The 23,914-nt window shown below is 35.0% G+C and overlaps 2 protein-coding genes across 2 annotated transcripts; both read right to left on the bottom strand.

The window, feature by feature from the left end:
* Window positions 1-6,946: 6,946 nt before the first annotated feature.
* LOC108484417 (NAC domain-containing protein 83-like) lies at window positions 6,947-8,561 on the bottom strand. The gene is made up of 3 exons (XM_017788192.2): window positions 8,028-8,561; window positions 7,557-7,837; window positions 6,947-7,358 (listed from the first exon to the last, which is right to left on the bottom strand). Exons 1-3 carry the CDS (start codon window positions 8,209-8,211, stop codon window positions 7,056-7,058), a joined length of 768 nt encoding a protein of 255 aa, XP_017643681.1. The 5' UTR covers window positions 8,212-8,561; the 3' UTR covers window positions 6,947-7,055.
* An 8,288-nt stretch (window positions 8,562-16,849) lies between these two features.
* LOC108484687 (glycerophosphodiester phosphodiesterase GDPD1, chloroplastic-like) lies at window positions 16,850-19,630 on the bottom strand. Its single transcript, XM_017788569.2, has 8 exons — window positions 19,344-19,630; window positions 19,072-19,256; window positions 18,345-18,404; window positions 18,173-18,253; window positions 17,895-18,095; window positions 17,695-17,790; window positions 17,386-17,582; window positions 16,850-17,313 (listed from the first exon to the last, which is right to left on the bottom strand). Exons 1-8 carry the CDS (start codon window positions 19,444-19,446, stop codon window positions 17,076-17,078), a joined length of 1,161 nt encoding a protein of 386 aa, XP_017644058.1. The 5' UTR covers window positions 19,447-19,630; the 3' UTR covers window positions 16,850-17,075.
* Window positions 19,631-23,914: the final 4,284 nt, after the last annotated feature.

A 23,914-nucleotide genomic window follows, 5' to 3' on the forward strand; every position in this document is an offset into this window, starting at 1 on the left:
CACTTCGACCAAGAACATCTGAAGGATCTACAAAACCAGTCTCCTTCAACCCAACAATCTTTTGGACCTTTCCACCATAGCTCAAAGAAATACAGATACTCCCACCTTCTAATAGATCAGCTAAATCCCCACCAGGCCCTAGTGCATATCCAGTCCCTTTACTCTGCCCAATACCTTGCCCATCCAAACAACTTGAGCTCTTTTTAGAAACAATGGGTTTGGACTATTCACGTTAGACTAAACTATTATCATTAATCAAAATCCTCACATGCTCTATTCTAAGCCTAATATTATATTTTTTTCTCCTTGATAAAATCCAGAATTAACGTTTATTATTTCTTTCCCATGCCTTTTCGAACCCGTAGAATTATCATCATTCCCCAAATCACTTCTCAACTCATCCATGTTGAGAGAAGTTAAAGCATGAAATCTTGATCTTGAAGATTTCTTCGCATTTCCAGACTTACCAAAGTTGTTGTGCTCACGTGGGTTACGCCTAATCTTCCTCTCCACTAGCATCCAAGGGTCAAACTCGTCTGTATCGACCATTGAACCAGAAATCACATAGGAGATTCCAATCATCAAATCTTTCTCCCCCGATGAATCCATTACTATTAAACCTTGCGGCCAAACTTCCTTAGAGTGGCCATATCACCCACACGAGAAACACACCACCGATAGACTTTTTGTAACACTTCTAACATGTATCTATTGTCGGAATAGGGTTATAGAGTATTACCAGAGTTTACAGATCAATTAATCAAACATTTCATATAATATAACATTCATATCAGAAATAAATCGAAATCAAACATATTGTCCCTTATATGAGCCCTTGAGGCCCAAAATACATGTTAGAAATAAGTCGGGACTAAATTGGGTATTAAATTCTTTTTCAAAAAACATTAAAATTTTTCAAAGTTGCAGGGGACACAGAGCTGTGTGGACATTCAAAATAGGGACATACGACCATGTCTCAGCCCGTATCTGTGCCTGTGTAACTTCCTGACTTGGGCCATACACCAAGTCACACGCCCTTATGCTAGGCCGTGTTAAGCATACTGACTTGCGCAATTTAAAAGATACAGAGGACACACAGGCGTGTGTCATACACGACTGAGACAGACACCCATGTCTCTACCCATGTGGACAAAAATAGGCCATTTCCAAGCCACATTTCTCACCCAATTTGGTACCAACCTAAACACAACAATTCGCATATCAACAAGCCATAACAAGGCATTCAAATCAAGCTAAAATCAAGTCTTAAACATGTATTATCACAACATACAACCAATATCCATATTTATCTAGATAACCAAATGAATGTATACATAATTGTACCAAATATACTATTTCAAACCAATCATCAATATACCTATAAGTTTTCCATCATTCAACCATATCAAACACACGTTAAATATGTTAAGGCCACATATATAAACACATCGAAGTATATCAAACACAAGCCATTCAAATGGCTTATCTCAACAAAACATTTATATACCATCATTGGCCTAAATATCCTACACATGTCATTATAACCGGAATTAATTTACTGAAAGTACCAAAAGAGCCCATGGATAGTGTGAAATAGCTCCGACAAGCTTCCAACCTAAATGAGCTTTTGAATTACTATAAAACATGAAAAATAACACAGAGTAAGCATTTAAGCTTAGTAAGTTCGTATAATATAGAATTTAACTTACCATATTTCCACAAAATAAGCAAGTAAACATATCATATCTCAATCAATTTGGCCAAAAGCCTAAACATATGATCACCAACATATTAGCCATGAAAATCACATATAAAATCCAACACACATGGTGGAATTCATTAAATAATCATATTTAATGTATTTAATGTATATATTGGTAATAGTTCATATCAAACTTATATGATTTCATAACAGAACTGTGCCTGATGAACCATTTAAAATATTGTTGGATACACGGGGAATACATACGAGGTGCACTGAACTATAATCCGTCAGTTCATATTCATGTATGCTCATACAAGCTGTAAATAGTAAACTCATTTGAGCTGAATAACGGGAAGCTCATGCAAGCTGTGGTGTGTCCGCAACACATGCAAGACCCCAACCAAATCGGTAACCCTAATGACATGTTATTTGTATTCTACGAATTTCATAAGGTTCAAACGAGACTCAGTAATCGTTGAATATACAACCGGTATTTATTCATGACAATTGTACAATTCACAAAGAATAATTCAATTTAACACATATTAATGTACAATTTAATTATACGAACTTATCTCGATGAGTTTATGTAGATACGAAGGCGACTAATCCAATATTTTTCCTTTGCCTCGATCTAACTCTGTACTAGGTCTTACCGAATCTATACGAATGAATTTAACTCAATTAAATATAGTTCATATTCAATTTAGTCCAACACACATTTTTGGAAAAAATTACTATGTTACCCATATACTTTTAATTCATTGTAATTTAGTCCCTAGGCTCGAAAAATGGAATTCACACAATTTAATCCTTACTTAAGCCTAGCCGATTTTTACACCTATTAATAGCAGCGCATATATTTCATAAAAATTCACAATTTTACCATAAATTTATCATCTTTTTCATTTTAATCATTAATTGATAATTTCATCAAAATTCTCTTTAAAAAAGTTGTTTATCTAACAACAATATTTCATTTTCTATCATAAAGCTTCAAAATTCAAGCATAGTCATCAAGGACAAAACTCTAATACTTTAATGGTTTTGTAAATTAATCCCCGAGTTAGCTAGATTAAGATATTACGATCTCGAAACATAGAAATCATAAAAAAGGGGACAATGATACATACCTAATTGAGCCAAATAAGCTTGCTAATATATTAAGCTTCCATGGATATGTTTTCTCTTTTTTTATTTTTTATTTTGGTGGTAGATGATGATAATAGATTTTTTTTATTTTATTTAATATCACTTTACCCATTAATTTTCAAAATTACCCTTAATAATTTATTAAATTTTCAATGATGGCTACTCATGCTTAACCATTAAGCATTTTAATGGTCTATTTACTATATAAAGACCTCAAATTTCAAATTCTATAGCTATTTAATACCTCTAGCTATTAGAACTCAACTTTTGCACTTAATGCAATTTAGTCCTTTTCATCAAATTAGGCATGTAAACGATAAAATTTCTTAACGAAATTTTTATACTGTATTTTTATCATACAGTAGAACATAAAATAATAATAATAATATAATTTTTTTACTTCAAATTTGTGGTCCCGAAACCACTGTTCTGAGTTCAATGAAAACGGACTGTTTCACTTTTATACTCAATATGTTGCAGATTCTCATTTATTACAACTTTTGAAATAAATGATTTTTCCAGATTGATATAAACTTCTATACGTGCATATCTTCTTCTCGTTCTACTATATGTATTGAAATCCAATTTGGTCACCTTCCTAACCATTCTCCCAATTTCTCATAAAACCTCCTTTTTATAGAGATAGCTAGGAAGTCTTGGGAATCTAATCTAGGCAAGAACAATACTAGGATAATAATTTGCAAGATTAAATTCAATTGTCCAGGGTTGTACTGTTAGATACTGCCTGAAGATAAGCTAAAGTCCCTATGATAGAACCTTCTCATAATCATCAAAATTTTGGAACTTGGCTAAGAAATGGCCTTTTTCTATATCCATTAGTTGAAAAGGTTGAGACGGTCTCCATAGTCCATAAACCTTATTTTGCAGAGCCTCAAAACCAATCAATATTCCTCTCCAACAGCTTAATAACTACGGAGGTGGACATGTCATTGACTAATAGTTTGTGTACTCTATCCGAAAAATCAATAGCGGCGATACTGTTAACCACCGACTTCTTGATACCGCCTTCAAGAATAGAGAAATCCCCATCAGTAAAGCCAACTTCGCTCACCCTTTTTGATTCAATAAAACCTTTCCCCAGGACCATGTCTTTCCAGGACAAGGTTGGTGATGGCATTAATTCAACAACCACCTCGATGTCTATATTAGACTCCGAATCCTTGAAACAAACCTTTTTGGCGCTCGGATCACTAAGGAGATTCCCTTTCCCATTGCTTTCACAAAGAGAATCCATTTCTTTAACTAAAATTATATGGTTATCATATTATTTAACTCAAACTATGGATAATTATTTTAATAAATGGGTGGTAAAGTTTTTCCATTTTATAAATAGTGTTAAAAAATTGACTTGTGTTTTATTTATTTAAATTTTTTTTCTTAAAATATCAATTAAAGATAGGTGGTTGTTTTGTGGACATTCTGAAGATAAAAAATTTCACCGTCAATGCATTAAATAATAATTTTAAAATATATAAAGAAATAGCACTGAAGTTGGTAAGGCCTTTGGTCCCTAAAACGGAAAAATTCACTTTTGACCTTTCAAAATTTATAACATTTTAATTTAGTAAATGATAAAATTACACTTTACCTCCAAAAATAATAAATTTTAATTTAATCTTTTAAATATTATAAAAATATAAACTATTAAAATTATAAAATTATATTTTAATTTTTATAAAAATATATAATTTAATTTCAACTTTGCCATGCATTAAATTTAGTCGATAATCAAATATATATGGGATGATATGTATGGATTTACTTATAGGTATACCATGATAAAATTAATTCTCAAGGTGGATAATGTAATGAATAATATTGAATTATAATTGTACAAGTAATTATAACTTGTATTATTATTAGTGAGAAAGATACGGCAGTATTGAAGTATTGAAAAAAATGTGAGGTTAGTTTAGGGAAAAGAAAGGAGCAAGGGGGTAAGGGTGGGACAGTTGAAGTGAAACCGGAGCCTCAAACATAGACAAAGCCTGGTTCCGTAGGGAGAAGGGAAAACTCCATTCCCACAAATTTATAGTATTGAATTGGAAATTTGATAATTTAATTTATGTTTTCAGATAATATATTATAAGGAAAAAAGAGATTCCCACAAGCAAATGCTCTCCCACCTCACTTGTATAAAAAATTAGTATGGAAAGAAAAGTTGGGTTTCGTGACCCAAACTTCCATTTTCTTTCTTTTGCTTTGCCTTTTTATTATATATTTTTTTCCTTTTGTACAGAGTCAAAGGCTGCAATTATTGTGTTTTTAGTAAAATATGATGTTAAGTGGGAAATGGCTCTTTGTGCTAACCTCTCTTTATTTTAATCTCTCCCAAAATAAATTATGTTCTTTGGCTTCAGCATTTGTTTTTCTTACAGCAACATGGTTTTGTTCAATATTTGGCTTAACCTCTTTTCTCTTTTTTCTCATTAAAATAAAACATTTTCGTATACAAAAATGACGTAAAGAACTCCACCAGCTAGAGCTAATTGTAAAACCATGGTCATACGAAACTCTGGTCGGCATATTTTTATTTATTAAGGTGTAATGTATGCCGCCTTAAGTCTATCTCGCATCTACTTGTCAATTATGTAATGCTCCATGTCCCACTTTTTAACCTCTCAGGTTTATGATATCACGTCCTTGTAAGTTGTGACCAACCTTAAACCCTCTATATTCATAACTAATGTAAATACTAAGAATTAAGGTGTGCATTCTATGTTTTTTACAAATATTAAATCATTACAAATAAATTGTTTGAATAATTATCAAAATATCACAGGGCATATGGACTAAGAACTGATACAATTCAGATTAAATCTAACAAACTGAGATTAACTTGACATTGTATGTTAATGTCAACTTTGTATATTGTTTGTTAATAGAGTCAAACTGCAGGGCTAGGTGGACAGTGATATTGTTAAAACCCCCCACCCTTACGCTGTTGGCTTGCTATATGGGCTGGACTTGAGAAACAAGAATTTGAAATGCGTGAAGGGTAGATATAGAAACTAGAAAAAGGGTGTTCAATTACTTACGTTTTCTTTACGTTCAAGGAATACTTCATAAGTTGTAATATGACCGAGGATGATTAACAGCATAATGTTCGCAAGAGTGCCCCAAAATATCATATGCTAACCCACAACTAAAAGGTAATAAGAGGGAGATGGAGGATTAGGGAGGACAGTTGGATTGGACCGTCGGTCGAACTCCTCCATCTCCCACCTACTAGTCATGTCATGTTTATTCCGAAATTAGATTACCCTGTTTTTCTTACAACCTCAGACCTACTCTTTTTCGTGTATTTTTTTATATATATTTTATTTGAGTATGCGACAGTAGTTACAAGTGCTGAGAAAATCAAGCTCAGAATGTCTGCTTCTAACTATAGAAATTGATGCTTTTCATTTTTTATAAACCCATTATACTAGATGGAGTATATGGGAAGATAAGAATATGAAGCCAGCTCAGAGTTTTTGGAGATTCGATCCATTATGAAATAATAGAGAGGAGAATTGGGTTCTTTTTCAACCGATAACACCCTTCCCGGAGCTTGGATCGTGCAAATGCTGATTTCCAACAATCCTATGCTTATTCTTTCCTGTGCTCTCCCAAAAAGCGTTTTGCTTTTGCCAAAGTCAAAATACTTAAATATAGAAAAGATTTATTACTTTTTTATTGCATAAATTTTATACATTAATAGTGCATCAAATATTCTCCTAGACTTTTTATCTTTCCTGAGATTTGCATGCATTTTTCTTCTCTCAAAACCATTTGCCTTTTCCTAAAGGGACTTTTGCTCTGCGTGTTCATAATGTTGAACTTGAACCATAGCCCGTTTCACGATGACTTTTGTAAAATGTATAAAAAAAGAGGGTAATATGTCTTTAGCTTTTCATTAATTACAAGGGGAACCGCCATGTGCCCAAGAAAGTTTGCTCTTTAGGTAATAGTTACTGCATGCACAACCATATATTGTTTCCTTTAATAATATTTTTTTGGGGTTTCTACTGACAACTATTTCTGCTGCGTGGTAATCACAGACAAAAGAGACCCAAAGACTTGAAATTACCAAACACTTGATTGCTTTTTCTTTAAAGAGGTTATTATTCTGAAGGGCTACTCAAAGCCCCACTACTGATATAGACAAGAAAACAAAAGTGTGAGTGTGGCTTTTTTAAGGTTTTCTTCTAAAATAAGGAAAACTATTGCAACTGCTGCTTTCTTCATGGTCATCCGCGTTATCATTTGACACCTGTGTGATCCCACTGGAGCAAGATGAGGAGGATGCTGGGGCAAGATATAGGTCTGTCCTCTCCTTGCTCAGGAATTCATAGAAAACAGGGCTCTTTCTCCTTGCTTTACCAACTCCCTTCTCGTTGCAACATTGCAGGCCGTCATCCTCTCTTTTAGTAGCACCACTTCTTTTCTTCAAAAATATGCGGCACAACACCCAATTTTCCACTGCCACCACATGGTTCTGCATAGGTTTTAATACAAATCATTAATTTGACTGGCCAACTAACATAGCATCATTAAAGCAACAATGTACTGCCATTTCCCCGACTCCAGAGGTTAAGAAATGTGGTTGGGATGAGATGCTTGAATTATTAAAAATGCTCAACAACTATAGGTACAAGCAGTAAAGATGAAATGAGAGCAAAGACCCGAAGTTAACCTGAGTTTGGTTCTTCTTATGTGGGGCATTGCAGGTGTCAGCGGTAACAAGGCGATATTCGTGCATGATCCAGTCGGTCCTAGTTCCCTCTGGGGGCTTTCCTCTATAAAAAACCAGTGTTTTCTTCATACCCACTACTTGGTTGCCACTACAACTTACAATTTGTTTGTCAATTCCTGTGGCTTTCCAATATCCTGAAAGTGTGGCTCTGTTGGATCTGTTCCCATTGGGATACTTGGCTTCTCTTGTGCTAAAGAAGTACCTCTCTTGTTCCAAATCACCTGAACATAGACCCCAATGTATCAGGCCATCTAATTATGTCTTTAATTTTGTCCTAAAGGCTTCTAATTGTTTAACTATTGTTACATTCATAGCTATTGACACAACAGACTGCTTTTTTGTTTAATGTTATATAGTAAAAGGAACCAAATTTGATGAGTGAGGTGTGAAAGTGTAAATAAAGCAACCAACCTGGCAAATCCCAAGGATCAGCTTTGCAAACATCAACTTCAGGTATGATAGAGGCAGGTAAGGGCCAAGAAAGCACCTTTCTTCTCAAGTACTGAACCACTAACTCTTCATCAGTAGGATGGAAGCGGAACCCAGGAGGCAATCTAAGCACACCGTTCTTTACAAAATTAAGCTTCGCCATCATCGTCAAAAGCAGGCAACCAATTAGTCCCGAAAGCACCTAAAAACCAACTAAGGGAGGGAGGCAGGCTTCAAACGCCAAATCGAGCCCACAACCCCACCATCCCACATTGCCTTCTTATATTAATCCCTCTAAGTAAATAGAGAATATCAACAAGGGGGGAACAAGAACAAGAACAAGAACAAGAAAAGAGAAAAAGAAAGAAATGCGGATATAAAAGAAAAGGAAAAGTTGTAATTGTTGTGTGTGTGTGTGTGTGTGAGAGAGAGAGAGAGAGAGAGAGAGAGAGGTGGGCATTTGAGAGGGGAAAGTATGACTTCTTTATAGAACAAGCAAATGCTCTCACACCCCACTTGGATAAATAAATAGTATAGAAAGAAAAATTGGGTTTCGTGACCCAATCTTTCATTTTCTTTTCTTTTGTTTGCCTTTACATTATATGTCTGTGTTTTTTCTTTTGTAGAGAGTCAAAGGAGTTTGCGTGTGGGTGTTGATGAGGGTTTTTGAAGGAGTAATAGAAAAACGTCAAAGGCTGCAATTATAGTGTTTTGAGTAAAATATGTTGTTAAGTGGAATATGTCTCTTTCTGCTCACCTCTCATTATTTTAATCTACCTCTCTCTCCCTATATATTAACTTCTCTCTCCAAAATAAATTATGTCCTTTGGCTTTAGCATTTGTTTTCCTTTTTTATTTTTCTTTTTACAGCAACATGGTTTTGTTCAATATTTGGCTTAACCTTTTTGGGATTGCCTTCTTTACAAGCATACCATTATATTGGGTTACACATAAGCATAGCTGCTTTCATGCTCACATCCGAAGAGAAATAACAGAGTTTTAAAGAAATTGCATTTTAACTCACATGGCTTTGAAACCTGTATCAGAAGGAATAAGTTTTCTTTAAAAAATATTTCTCTAAATTATGTAACATGAATAAACATTTATCTTACCATAGAAGTGAAAAGTTAGCAAGGTAACTAATGTGTTTCTTTAATATTATGATATGAAGTGACAAGAGTTTCATCCAAAAAAAAAAAAAAAAAGAAAAAAAAAGGGAGGGCTAACTGATCAGTGCTTAAAAACCTTTATGTCAATCATTTATGTATAATGGCCCTTTCTTTTCTATAGCCATCATTTGCCATTACCAGAGAAAAAGAAAACAAAAGATAGTGCTATCTTTTATCTTTACTCTGGTTTTGATAAAAATAGAACTTATTCCATGAATCTGAATCCCCCCAAATCTCCATGAATTCGATATGTAAAGTACTGTTGATAATATATATACACACACATAAAGATGAAGTCATGGGTTGATCTTATGATAAAAATATTACTATAAAATAATAAACATATACAACTACACAAGCAATCATGCGTATGTATCTTACTAGTGCTTAAAATCCTATAAATTAATGCTTGCATTATTTTAAGACATAGGATGCATGAAACAAGTAAATGATCAAATTAGAAGAAGTAATGAAGGAAAAAAAATGTTAAATTATTGAATTTCTAGAACCAAACTGGGTGAAGAAAATTAAAAGGTCAGCACTAAATAGGGAACTGTATCACCTCATATTCTTGAATTTGAAGCAAAGACATAAGAATATTTATGCTATAGATTTTCCAGACGGATGATTTAAGGAGACGGGGGACAAGGCCCTTATTATTATTATATACAGATTATGATGTGTTAGCAAATCCAAGCAGAAGAAGAATTGAAAGAAAAGAAAAACTAGGAAGAAGAAGAGAATGTTAAATTTTCTGGATATATTTCATAACTGCCTTTTTCCCATACAACTCGTGCTAAATAAGAAAAATAACAAAGAAAACAGCTTGGCAAAATCTGTTATACTCAAACGCATCGTTTCACTAATGTTCAACGCTGCGTTTTACTGTTTTAACCTTAAACCCCAAACTCTCTGTTTTACTAAAGATCAAAACTCCTCGTTTGCTTAAATGAGATTAACTGATTATAACTAACTTTATTTCCTTAATCTTCTACTTCCTGCTGTCTGCCATTCTAGCTCACATCAATACTCCCTTCCCAAGATAAAATCCTTGTCCTCAAGGATGAAAATGAGGATATTTAGTTTGAAGCAGGTCGAGAGATTCCCATGTAGCATCTTCAGGAAAAGAATCAGCCCATTCAACTAAGACTTCAGTCACTGCTCGGTTGCCCTTCTTGACCATTCTCCTATCCACAATTCGAGCTGGTTCTTTTGGTAACACACCATGAATATCTACCAGTGGCAATTGGGCCTGCGTAACCGATGCACCGATATGTTCCTTCAACTGAGAAACATGGAAAGTAAGATGTATACGAGATCCCGGAGGCAACTGAAGGGTGTATACAACCTCTCCCACCTTCTTAATCACAGAAAAATGCCCATAGAATTTTGGAGATAGTTTCTGATTAAGGATTCTTCGAACGGTCTGCTGTCTATAAGGTTGCAGCCTCAAATAAACTAAATCCCCTACTTGGAGCGTCCGCTCTGAACGATGTTTGTCAGCGAAAAGCTTCATGGGCTTTTGAGCTCTTGTTAGATAGAACTGCAGTAGTTTTCTCGCTGCCTCTCGAGCTTGCAAACTTCTATCTACCCCCGCTACTGAATAAGTGCCTGCCAGATAGGGCATGTGCGTAGGAGGTGGCTGACCATATAAAGCTTCATATGGGGTAAGCTGAATGGATGAGTGAAAGGACGAGTTATACCACCACTCAGCAAAGGGTAGCCAAAGGAACCAGTGAGCAGGTGTTTCGCCAGTCATGCACCGTAAGTAATTCTCAAGGCATCGGTTTAAAACCTCCGTCTGCCCATCCGTTTTAGGGTGTTAGGCTGTGGATAAAAGTAGTTTGGTGCCTAATCGTCGAAACAACTCCTGCCAAAAACGACTGACAAAAATTTTATCTTTGTCTGATACAAGCGTGTCGGGCATGCCATGTAGTTTGTAATTACGAGCCAAGTATTCCTGTGCTACATCCTTAGCTGTATACGGATGGGATAATGAAAAAAAATGACCGTACTTAGTCAAGTGATCAACCACAACTAAAATAGAGTTTTTCTTGTTGGAAGTTAGCAGGCCTTCAATAAAATCCAAGCTAACAACTGACCAAGCTCTGTTAGGTACAGGTAGTAGCTGAAGGAGTCCCGGATATGCCACCGACTCACTTTTGCACTCCTGACACACCACACACCCCCTTACCTATTTCTTAACGTCAGAAGTAAGACCCTTTCAATAGAGCAGGCTAGACAAACGCTTCCTGGTCACATGAACACCTGAGCGGCCACCAACTGTACTAGCATGAAAATGAGAAAACAATTCCTGTCGCAGCTCTAGATCTCTTCCCATTACAATCTTTCCTTTCCGATACAAAAATCAACCATCCCATGAATACTTTTGATCGTGAGACTGAGGCTGTTGGAGATTTTGTATACGTTGTTGCAGCTTATCATCGATTGTATAAGATTGTTGGACCCTTTCCAAAAGACTTGATATAACTGAACTAATTGACATTTGAACATACTGACCTTGCTCTAGCTGAGGATGTCGAGATAGGGCATCAACTACCTTATTATTAATTCCCTTCCGATAAGAGATCTCAAAATCATAACCGAGCATCTTAGCTATCCATCGCTGCTGAAAAAGAGTGACAGCCAACTGCTCAGACAAAAATCGTAAGCTTTGGTGGTCGGTTCGAATTTTAAAGTGTCTCCCCATCAAATAAGCATGCCATTTTCGAACAGCCAACAATACTGCAAGCATTTCTTTTTCATAAATCGAAAGAGTCTGAAATCTTACACCTAAAGTTTAACTAAAGAAAGCCACCAGTCTCCCTTGTTGCTGTAACACTGCCCCAATGCCGAAGGCGCTTGCATCTGTATCCACCATAAATTCAAGCTGAAAATTAGGGAGCGCTAATACTGGTGCAGTACATAAGGCAGCTTTTAAAGCTTGAAAAGCTTCAATTGCTTGAGCCGACCATTGCCATGCATTCTTTGTTAACAACTCTGTGAGAGGTCGAGCAAGAAGTCCATAGTTCCTTATAAATCTCCTGTAATATCCCGAGAGCCCCAAGAAGCTTCTCAACTCTTTCACTGATTGAGGAAGTGGCCAGAAAGAAATGCACTCGACCTTAGTTCTGTCCATGGAAATCGTTCCCTTCTGCAACACATGTCCCAAATACTCAATTTGCGAGGTGCCAAAACAGCATTTAGATTTTTTTGCGTACAATTGTTGTTCCCGTAAGATAAGAAGAACAACCCTCAAGTGTTGTTGATGCTCAAACCAAGATCGTGAGTACACCAAAATGTCATCAAAAAACACTAACACGAACTTCATCAACAATGGCTTAAAAATAGAATTCATGAGAGCTTGGAAGCTAGAGGGGGCATTACTGAGGCCAAAAGGCATCACGAGAAACTCATAATTCCCCTCATGTGTTTGAAATGCTGTTTTATGCACGTCATGCTCCCACATCCGAATTTGATGATATCCAGACCGCAAATCCAATTTGGAAAACACTCGAGCTTCTCCTAGCTCATCCAACAATTCCTCAATGATAGGAATAGGGAACTTATCTTTAATAGTATGCTAGTTTAACTGCCTATAACCAACATAAAGTCTCCAACTCCTATCTTTCTTTTTGACCATCACTGTAGGAGAAGCAAAAGAGCTAGTGCTATATCGTATTATGCCCGCTTGGAGCATTTCTCGAATCAATCTTTCCATCTCATTTTTCTGAACAGCTAGATACCTGTAAGGCAGCAATTTGATCACCGCCGACTCATCCTTCAACGGTATGCGGTGGTCATGCAGACGAGGTGGTGGCAGCCCCTTTGGAATTTGAAAAATGTCATCAAATTCAGTTAATATCCCTCGAAAATGATCATCCAATTCAGGAACTTGTTTAACTGCAAGCGTCATTTGATCCGGAGAACTTAGCACTGCTGCATAAGGTCCCAAAGAATTTCCAACTGCCACAAATCATTTAGGATTCGACTCACTACTAGCCGTTGCCAACAAACCAGGAACAATGCCCTGAATAATGCATGGTTAACCCTTATCAACGAACTGCATTGTTAACGAACTAAAATTCCACACAATATTACCTAAAGCCAAAAGCCATTGAACCCCCAACACCATCTCACACCCCTTCAATGGCAGAACCATGAAGTCTGTTTCAAATTGGTAAGTTTGAACCTCCCATGACACTCTTCTGCATAATCCCCTAGTGAACAGACAACTACCATTCGCCACTGAAACCTTCAATTGATCGTGATGTATTACAGGTAATGATAACATACTAACCAGTTTGGTATCAATGAAGTTGTGTGTGCTGCTTGAGTCGACCAAAATGATGGCGCAGCTAGACCCCACCCGAGCAGCTACCCGCATAGTGTTATGCCCTTGCAAGCCAGTAAGCGCATGCAACGATATCACAGGGGAAGATTTAGTAGACTTCTTTTCTAAGCCACACTCCTCTAACTTGTCTGAGCATTCTTGGAAGTCCTCCGCTTCACTATCCAATAGAGGTTCCAACAAGAATTGATACAGTTGGGATTTGACACACTTATGTCCCACATGATATTTGGCCCCGCACCAGAAATATAAGCCTTTTTACTTTCGTTCAGCCATCAATACTAGTGAAATAGACCGAGATCCTGAATTTTTTCCCTGAGGCAACGCTAGCAGATTGTGAGCCTGAAATAGCCCTTGTAGGAGTCGAAGAATACCCCGGGATAACAAAAGAAGGAGGCAGATATCTAGGGGAGCTGGTCATCACTGATGTGGGTTTCCTTGCTGGGTAGGATAGGAGCACTTCAATCTTTCTAGCTAGCTGAAAAGCCTCATCAGGTTAGAAGGCTCAAACAGATCCAGATAATGGCCAATATCAGCTTTCAAATTACTAAGAAAAGTACTGAGAGCATAAGATTTCGGAAGATGCAATTGATTCAATAACCCCACAAACATATCCTGGTACTGTTCAATAGTACCTTGTTGCTTCAAATTTACTAACTCCTTCATAGGATTTCCAAATTGCCCAAATCCAAAACGGTCCTGCATGCTCTTCATGTACGCTGGCCATGACAACATTTGGATACCACCATTACGCTGGGAATAAAATTGATGCCATTCCAATACATGTCCCTCCAAGTTCAACATAACCGTACGAATCTTGTTGGCTTCAAGTGTACCTTCAGCTTCAAAGTACTGCTCCAATTTAGTCCACAATCCTCTGAAATCATTTCCATCGAACTTAGGATATTCAAGCCGACTGACCTTAATCGACACACCACCCAAATGTGACGGATTCCTTTGGTGCACACTATTCATTTCTGTCAGCTTAGGATCCACTGTCGCCTGTGGAAACTCGGGCTCTTTAGGCAAGAACCCAAGGGGGCACCTAAAACTCCTTTTCCCTTGTTCGTGGTGCTGTGAGCAGTAGGTCCAGTAGGTGGAGGACCAAAATATTGGCCCAACAACGCCTGCAAATCCCCACGAAACTCATCCTTAAACTCCTGGAACCGAGCCTCCATCTTAGTCTCCAAACGAACTATCTCCTCCTGTAACTTAGAAACTTCTTGATGTAGCCCGCCAACTTCTTTCTGTAGTCGCGTCGAAACTCCGTCACCGGCCATTAGGGGGATTCGTAGCAGCTCTGATACCTTTGATGCGTTAGCAAATCCAAGCAGAAGGAGAATTGAAAGAAAAGAAAAACTAGGAAGAAGAAGAGAATGTTAAATTTTCTGGATATATTTCAAAACTGCCTTTTCCCCATACAACTCGTGCTAAATAAGAAAAATAACAAAGAAAACAGCTTGGCAAAATCTGTTATACTTAAACGCATCGTTTCACTAATGTTTAACGCTGCGTTTTACTGTTTTAACCTTAGACCCCAAACTCTCCATTTTATTAAAGATCAAAACTCCCCGTTTGTAACTGATTATAACTAACTTTATTTCCTTAATCTTCTATTTCCTGCTGTCTGCCATTCTAGCTCACATCAGATTAATATATATTTGAAAATTAAATGAAGTCGGATATAATAGACTGCCCCTGAAGATAAATGTTATAATCCAGACAAGCAGCAGTGAAACATGATTAACGTGCGACTAAGACAACAAGTTGAGGATGTTTAACCTTTCCAACTTTACTACGTAAGTATTGAGATAGACCCATGATGGTAATGTTTGTGAATTAGGGTTCCGTCCAATTGGGTATCTGTCGGGTGCAACCCAGCAACTTGAAAGTTGCCAACCAATTTGGAAGGTGGACAATTTTTGGAGTATTTATCTTCGCCTATTTATGAATTTTAATTATTCATCCAATACAATAAGCTTTTAGTGTGACAAATGCATGCATACGAACTTAATTATTTTGGATTTGATTTAAATTTTATCGGTTAGAATTGTTTTATGTTCAAATTATTTTGCCTTTGGGTTCTTTCTTATTGGCTTCAAAGTACCACTTCAAATCAATTTTAAGTAATCATTTTTACACAACTTTGAGTTCACATATTGGATTCAGTTAAAGTTTTCTTGGATTTATATTATTTTGAAGTTTGAATTTCATACATTTTTTTCTCAAGTTCGGGTTGATATATATATATATTGTTTTAAACAATTAATCCTATTGAACTATGCTCAATATAAGTCAATTAAGTAATATTTTATTTCACACAGTTGTTTTAAGATGTTATATATTAAAGTGGATTAAGATGTGTAAAATTATGTTTAATTGAATTTAAGATATTAAACTTCTATTGATACGTAAATACTACAGATCTCATGAGCTGTATATTTAATTAGTGTAAGAATAGTAGTAATAGTAAAATTAAATACTATAACAATATTGTAACTTGAGAAAAACACTTATTTAAAGTCGAATCTTTGAACATATTCATATCCTTATTTAAAAAAAGAAAAACCAGTTATAGGTGGTAGGTTGAGAATCTAAAAAAACAACTATCATGTTACCGTGGCGTATCTGGTTAATCCAAGTAAGAAGTGTGAAAACCGATTATAGACAAATTTGCTAAAAAATTGTCTGTGGAGAAGTAAAATTCTTTGGGTGGAAGGGTAATGTTGGTAAATGTGGTACCATCTGCGCCCCAGTCTAATAGGTTTACCGCCCAAGGGAGTCTGCAAAGAAACGAAAGATTAGAAGAAGATATTTGTTGGGTGGTGATGACACAAGGAGGAGAATTGTGAAGGTTAATGGTTTGTTGTGTGTGCCTCAAAGAAAAATAGGTCTCAAAACAAAAGAAAGTATGGCTCTTCTAGCGAGGGGTGCCTCCATATTCAAAACCACTCTAAGGTAAAGGGGCTGATCGGCTCAAACGGGTGCAGGCGGTTTGTAGGTAATGGCAAGGCTGGAAGTTTGGGGTCTGAAAATTCTTTGAACGTCATTTTCTTTGAAAAAATATGATCAAGCGATTTGCTCATTGAATTCATTGACACTCCATATTGGTTCATGGTATTCAAAATCTATTCGCAAAACCTTGAAACGAAATTAGAAGAGAATGGCACTCTGGTTAGTTTTAACGGACAAAATGTATCATCATACAATACAACACCTTGCACTGTCTTATTGCTTCAATCTGCTTAGGTGTATCTATGGTATTCAGTAGTAAGGTAAAAAAGTTTTGTAAATTCGTTTTCTTGTGTAATTATAAAAGAAAAGAAGCATAACCACCGTCTTTGATGTTACAAGATCTCCAACTTCACGAACATAAGCTATGAGGTTCTTTTTTTTCTTATTCTTTTTTTGTCTAATGAACAACCAGCAACAGTTTACATGGGAACACAACTCTCTGCATCATATATTCTTTCTACTTTTGAGGGTATCCAAATATTAGTTATGCTTAAATCAAGCCTGAATCATCAGCTCTGGTATTAGCTTCAATAGGAAGGAGAGTTCATCCTTGGAAAATTGTGGCTTTGCTTTCACTTCCTTCTTCCCATCCTCCTCCCCATACAAGCTTTTCTCTTCTCCCTCCTTTGAATGGGTTAAATCTGATACTGACTCACTAATCTCCTTAACCAGGTCCACAATAACTCCCTCAACACCCATTAGATGTTGCATGTATACAACCTCCGGGACATTACTGCAAAACAATGCACGGATTAGGCGAATACAATTCGAAACAAATAATGCTTTAACAACTGTTTTAATTTACTTTAATTGACCGTAGGTCATGAGGGAAAGCTTTGATTCTTTGATTCTTCCAACCGCTCCAGGATTTCTAAACACTGCTTTGACTTCGGATACGATCCCCTGCAAGCCATTTTCAAGGCTGAGCTTAATAGCCTCCTCCAAGGAATTCCTCCTTACGTCTGTGTAAATTTCACTTCCCCCATTGGTGAGAAAATATACCTGATATCAATATTAAAAAAAAAAAAAGAAAAAGCCTCAATCAACAATGTATGTGCTTAGATGTCAGTGTTGGCAAACCAAGATCAATTGGAACCGGAAAATCTGCATTTACGGGATATGTGCTCTGTAATTTTCTAATCAACCGGGCTGCATCAGGTTGAAAGCTAGAAAACAAGATTTGTCTGCCCTTTGCATTCTCAAACACCACCTGGTCATGAATTTTAGAAGCCGCATCCATTAGTTAAAAACCATAATGTAAATATTAAAATGTCTCGAGTTCCCCACCACTTGAAGGCTAAAACAAGCATTTACCTTCAAGATAGCTTTAAGTATACGTGTGAGTTCCTCTTCCTTATAAACAATAAAATCATCAAACTTCAATTCAACATTAAAGCCCACCGATTGATCGACATTATGGAAAGCCTCTTCAAGTGTACACAAAGGAGCATCTTTTTCAACCTTCCACTCGAAGAACCTTCCATCTTTTGTTTTCCTGTAAAGCGGTTTTCCCTCCTGAATTGCAAACTAGTCAATCAAAAGACCAAAAAAAGAACATGGTCGATCAAAAGAGAAAGATCAAAGATTATTACACTTCCAGGGTGTTTCTGAGGTCCATAGGAAAGAAATTCAGCCAAAGCAAGTTCTGTAACTCTGTTCTCAACAATGGCACCCTGGAATTGACACCCAAAATATTTAGCAACTTAACCAATTGTAGGGTATGAATCATGCAAAACTATGAGAGGAAAGGTGAAAATAGCTAACCTTTTCTTCATGGAGGATGAAGTTGTCATGGTAAATGACAGGGTAGTCATCTTTCGTCACCTACAACAAATAGGTTTTTTTGGTATTTGTTTACAAGATCCGTCTAAAGGTTCTTTGTTCATCCATGTAGGTTTTTTTTTTTTAAAGAGAAAAAAAAGAAAAGAAAAAGAAAAACACCACCAAAGATGGCAATTCAAAGAAAACAAAGGTAAACCAATCAGTGCCCCAACAAAAAGCAGATTCATAACTAAATCGACAATGAATGCTGAATGAAACAAAAAATGAATTAGACATCAAAGATTAAGGTTTAGACCAGCTAAACAGGGTTGCAAGTGGGATCTCTTTCATTGTGGGGTTGGCCGGGCCACCTGACGACCTACCGGGCATGAGACAACAACCTCATCCAGATCGACATTACGAGTCCCCATTAAAACTAGTTATCAATTTCGCGGCGAATAGAGACAGAACCTCACCGCTTTTTTTCTTAGTTTGGTAGGGTAGATAATAATAATAACAACAATTAAAAAAAAAAAGGGAAAAGGAAGAAAAGGAAGTTCTAAGAAAGGGTAAATAATACTGAAAGACAAATGTTTGCTCTCTCTCTCTCAAAAACCATCGGCGGATTTGAGAGAAACGTGGAAGTTAGTTTAATTGCGGGGCATGCCGCCGGTTTTATACCGGGATACGCTATGTTTGGTGAAAGGGAGGAGAGAGATGGTAGGCTCACCTGAACGTCAAATTCAATGAAATCGATAGGAAACTTAGCCGCCTCATTGAAAGAAAGAATAGAATTCTCTTTGATGGATTTCATTCTGGGATCAGGCGATTGCAACATGTTCATTCCGTTCCCTCTGTGACCCACTACTAGAAACTTGGGAATGTTGCATTCGCATATTTTATCATCATTAACACCTATTCATATACCCCCATTAAAACAAGATCTTTTAAGCTAAAAAGAAAAGAAAGGTAGGGTGGAGATTGAAAATTCAACAACTTTACCTGCTCGGAAACGAGTTGAGCAGAGTGCTAATGCAGCATTCTCAGGGACTTGATCAAGATTAGGCACATCACAAACATGAACCGCTTTGAGAGCCATGGCCATATCTTGTCTATTCTTTTCTAATGAATTGGCTAAGATTCATTGAATTTAAGAAAGGGGTCAGGTGACGGTGGAAACAGGCATAGGAACTGTTTAACAAGATCACATGAAAAACAAAGATGGGAAGTGGAGAATTTAAACCGACTCCAGAAACCTTTTTCATCTCTTTGGAATATTTGGCCATTTATTTTATAGATTTATTTTAGAGGGAGCACACTTGAAACTTAAGATGGAATATTCCGTAGGTGGAGGACAGGAGAAAATCACGGTCGTTTACATTTTTACCATTTTTTTCTTTTCTTCTATTTTTGGTTATCCGTTAGTTATATTACTTATTATAGTTTCACTTGTTGATAAACATAGTAAAAAAATTAATAGATAAAGAAATTATTCCTTTATTAAGTGAATATATTGATAATTAATTTTATCATAATAAAAGAAAAATCGTATTATTGTTAGCTTACAACATTGAAATTATGAGAGCATTTTATATATAACTATATTAATTATATTAATGATGAGTAAATTATATTAATTAATTATTGTATAGTTAAATATATTACGTGTGGGCTTTGCGGGGATCTCATTTTTTTTTTTTTACCAGGAAAGAAGAAGAAAATTGTAGAAGGCTGTGGAATTGGAAGGACAATCTATACAATACATAAAATAAATATTTTAATAATCTATTATTTTGATTCAGAATTTTCGTCCATGAAAAGTGCCTTCCTGAATTTCATTAACCTTCCAGAAATTTTCAAATCTGCTCATACGTAAATAGATTAAACTAGCTAGAATTGTGATTCTTTTTTTGTATGGATACAGGGCTGGTAAATGTTTTATGCTGTGGCTCCAAACCAATTAGTGAAGAACGTGACTACGAAAACAACACTGAAAACAAACAAAAACAATCTCAAGAAAACCCAAAGCAAACAACGCATGTTCATCAGATTCTTGACTAGACATAAGTATCCAAACTAAAGTCTTGCCCTAGATTAAGTTCATCGACCAGCAGTTTCTCTAGTACATCGGTAATGCTAGGATGCTATAGTTCAAGTGAACAGTCTCCAATGACCAATAAAAAGGAGGAAGGCTAAAATGACATAAGATCAACTTTGTAATTAATTTCCAGTGTTTGTTTGTTGGTCTTCCACAATCACTTGGTTAAGTTGCAACTTGTTTAATAGTTATTCCTGTATCTGCTCACAAAGATTAATTGTTTTTTTTTTTTCAATTTGGTAATAGAGTTAAGACATTTGACATAGTAAATTTGATCCCACTTGATTTTCACTCACAAAATTGAATAGATTCAACTATGCCTATTGAAAAGTCAGGATGAGAATTTTCATCAAGTTTATAGATGAGAAAACATAATGTTCTATCATGACAAATTTGAAGACACCAACTACAAATGTCGAGGGAGTTAAAATATAAAAGTCTGAAGCTACATGGACTAGTGAAGAAGAGAAGATTGCTACTGAAAATTCTAAAACACAGAATATCATATTATGTGGTATTGATGAACCAGAATTTAAGGGAATGATCTAAATCATAAGGAGTAATATGTAAAGAAAATTTAAAAAGAACTAAAGGGATTGAAAACGTACGTGAAAAAGAATATATAAAAATTTACACCATTCTAATATTTAATATGATATATATTTTTCTTACAGTAAACAGTCTTATGTTTTGTATGGTAATATGTAATAATTATATATTATTTTGATTAGGATTTTTGACATATAAACTTAATAATTAGGTCTACTTTGATATTTGTATCTTTTAAAATTTATTTTAATACTTGAACTGAAGATAAAAATATACCTGCATCAAAATTGAGCAAATATCATTAATCTAAGTTCATGGTAAAAATTGTTGGAAAATATGGACATCACATATATAATAAAGATAATTACATGTTATTATTTACTATCTATTAGCCTAAATTAAGAGTGATCTAATTTGGTTAAAGTTTTATTGAGCTTTAATTATTAAATAAAGTATGAGTTAAATATGTGTAGATACTATAGTAATTAAGTTCTAATCAAATTCTAATTAATGATGTGTTAATTAGGAATTAGGGCTAATATGTCAAAGTTATAAATATTAGGGTTATGGTCCTCAAATTACATACAATATATATTTTTTTAATATCCCATTATTAGGAAGGAAAGAGATATCAAATATTATCTAAATTTCTTGTGTGCTAATTTAGAAAATCAAATCCTCAAGATTTGTAGATTTCAAGGGATCCATGAATTCAGATACGCTTCGCATCTAGTTTTATACTTGTATTATTCTTGATGATTTGACATGATGATTTTGCTTTATGATTTCTTAAGTTTTATATCATATATTAATTTATGATTCTAACAAGTGGTATTAAAATCTCGTTATATTGAATCATTAGGAATTAATTAATATTCTTTCTTTTTGAATGATTTATGAAATTTTAGGGTTTTGATTTTAATCTTTAATTTGGATTTTTTTAATTGATGAATTCAATTATTAGGGTTTGAAATATGCTTTTAGTTTATCAATTAATAAATAAAGACGGTTTGTTTATTTATTTATTTTCTATTTGCATGTTTTGTTTCAATTTCAGTTCATGTTTGCGCATATGTAATTATTATTATTATTATTTTTCCATATAAGCCATTTAATTTAATGTTAAAAAATTCACAGTATAGAAATTGATTGATATATATGTTTCGTTTATATATTTATAATATATGCATGTTATGATTGATTCAATGTATGAAATGCATGATTAGTTCATATACATGTTTCGGTTATATATATAATATATGCATATTGTTTTGGAAAAGTATATAAATAAATATATACATATATATACACACGCAATTATCTTTTCATTTGATTGAAAGATAAGACTAAGATAAATATTTTGAAACAAATAAATTCAGATTTTGGTTTTAATTAATGATGTATAATATTTTAAATATATTAGTTAAAACAAAATGCCGCCAAAGTAACCTCTTTTGTGTAGATTAGTTTATTTAAACTATCGAGATGATTATATGTTTTTGTGATTCATGCGTTTATTAATTGACTCAAAGGTAAGTTAATATTTGACAGAACTTCAAATGACATCTATAGTGATAAATGTGTGACAATTATAAGGTATTTTATGTGAGCAATAAGTTAGTCTAAAGATTAATTAATTGTTAGACATAATTTATTGTCAATATTTGATTGCTACAACAAAAGTATTGCTTACTGTTAATATTACTGTCCAAAGACTTGATATTAATATTGTGTTTGGTATCTTGAGATGAGATTAGCCACTATCTTGAATTTATTGTTTACTTATGAATATTGATTTAAGCTTGTTTTTATTTTTCTATATTCAGCTAGTTCATATTCTGTTGCCACAGTATCTGCTAATATAAATTCTATACCCATGCTTAATAGGACTAATTTTAAGGAATGGAAAAGATTCTTACTTATAATGCTTGGCTATATGGATATAGACCTTGCACTAAGGGAAGAACAACCTACACATTTTACTGCGGTAAACACCCCTGATGTTAAGAGGGATTTTGCCAGGTGGGATCGTTAAAATCGCATGAGTCTAATGATAATGAAATAGAACATTCTAGAAGCCTTTAGGGGGCACAGAATCTAAATAGATTACTAAAGCCAAGAGTTTCCTTTATGAAATTGAGAAATGTTTTGCTAAAAATGATAAAGTTGAGATGACATCACTTCTGACTTCTTTTATGTCTATGAAGTATAAGGGTCAAGGAAACGTAAGGGAGTACATTATGGAGATGTTCCATATTACTTTAAGACTTAAGGCAATTAAGATCGAACTCTCCGAGGAATTGCTTGTTCTTATGGTTTTGGTATCGCTTCTTGCCAAGTTTAATCAATTAAAAATTAGTTATAACTGTCAAAAGGAGAAATGGACTCTAAATGAGCTCATTTCTCATTGTGTGCAAGAGGAAGAAAAGTTGAGGTGTGATAAGTCTGAAAGTGCTTATTTAGCCAATGCCCCTAAAGATAAGGACAAGAAAAGAAAATATCAGAATGAAGTCGCTAAGGGTCCAGCTCAAAAGAAACAACAGCAAGCTACAGAGAGTTGTTTCTTTTGTATCAAGTCTGGACACGTGAAAAAAGATTGTACCAAATATCATGCTTGGCGTGCAAAGAAAGATATAATTCTTAATTTGGTCTGTTCTGAGATTAATTTAGCTTCAGTACCTAGAAACACTTGGTGGATAGATTTTGGTGCTACTACTCACATAAGTGTTCCTATGCAAAGTTGCCTGAGTTATCTAAAGCCAAGTGATGGTGAAAGACACATCTTCGTGGGCGATGGAAAATCGGTAGAAGTGGAAGCGATTGGCCATTTTAGGTTGTTATTAGAAATTGGTTTTTATTTGGATTTAAAAGGCACTTTTATTATACCGTCATTTAGACAGAATTTAGTTTATATTTCTTCGTTGGA

This window comes from Gossypium arboreum, chromosome 3, assembly GCF_025698485.1.
Source record: "Gossypium arboreum isolate Shixiya-1 chromosome 3, ASM2569848v2, whole genome shotgun sequence".
Taxonomy (NCBI): domain Eukaryota; kingdom Viridiplantae; phylum Streptophyta; class Magnoliopsida; order Malvales; family Malvaceae; genus Gossypium; species Gossypium arboreum.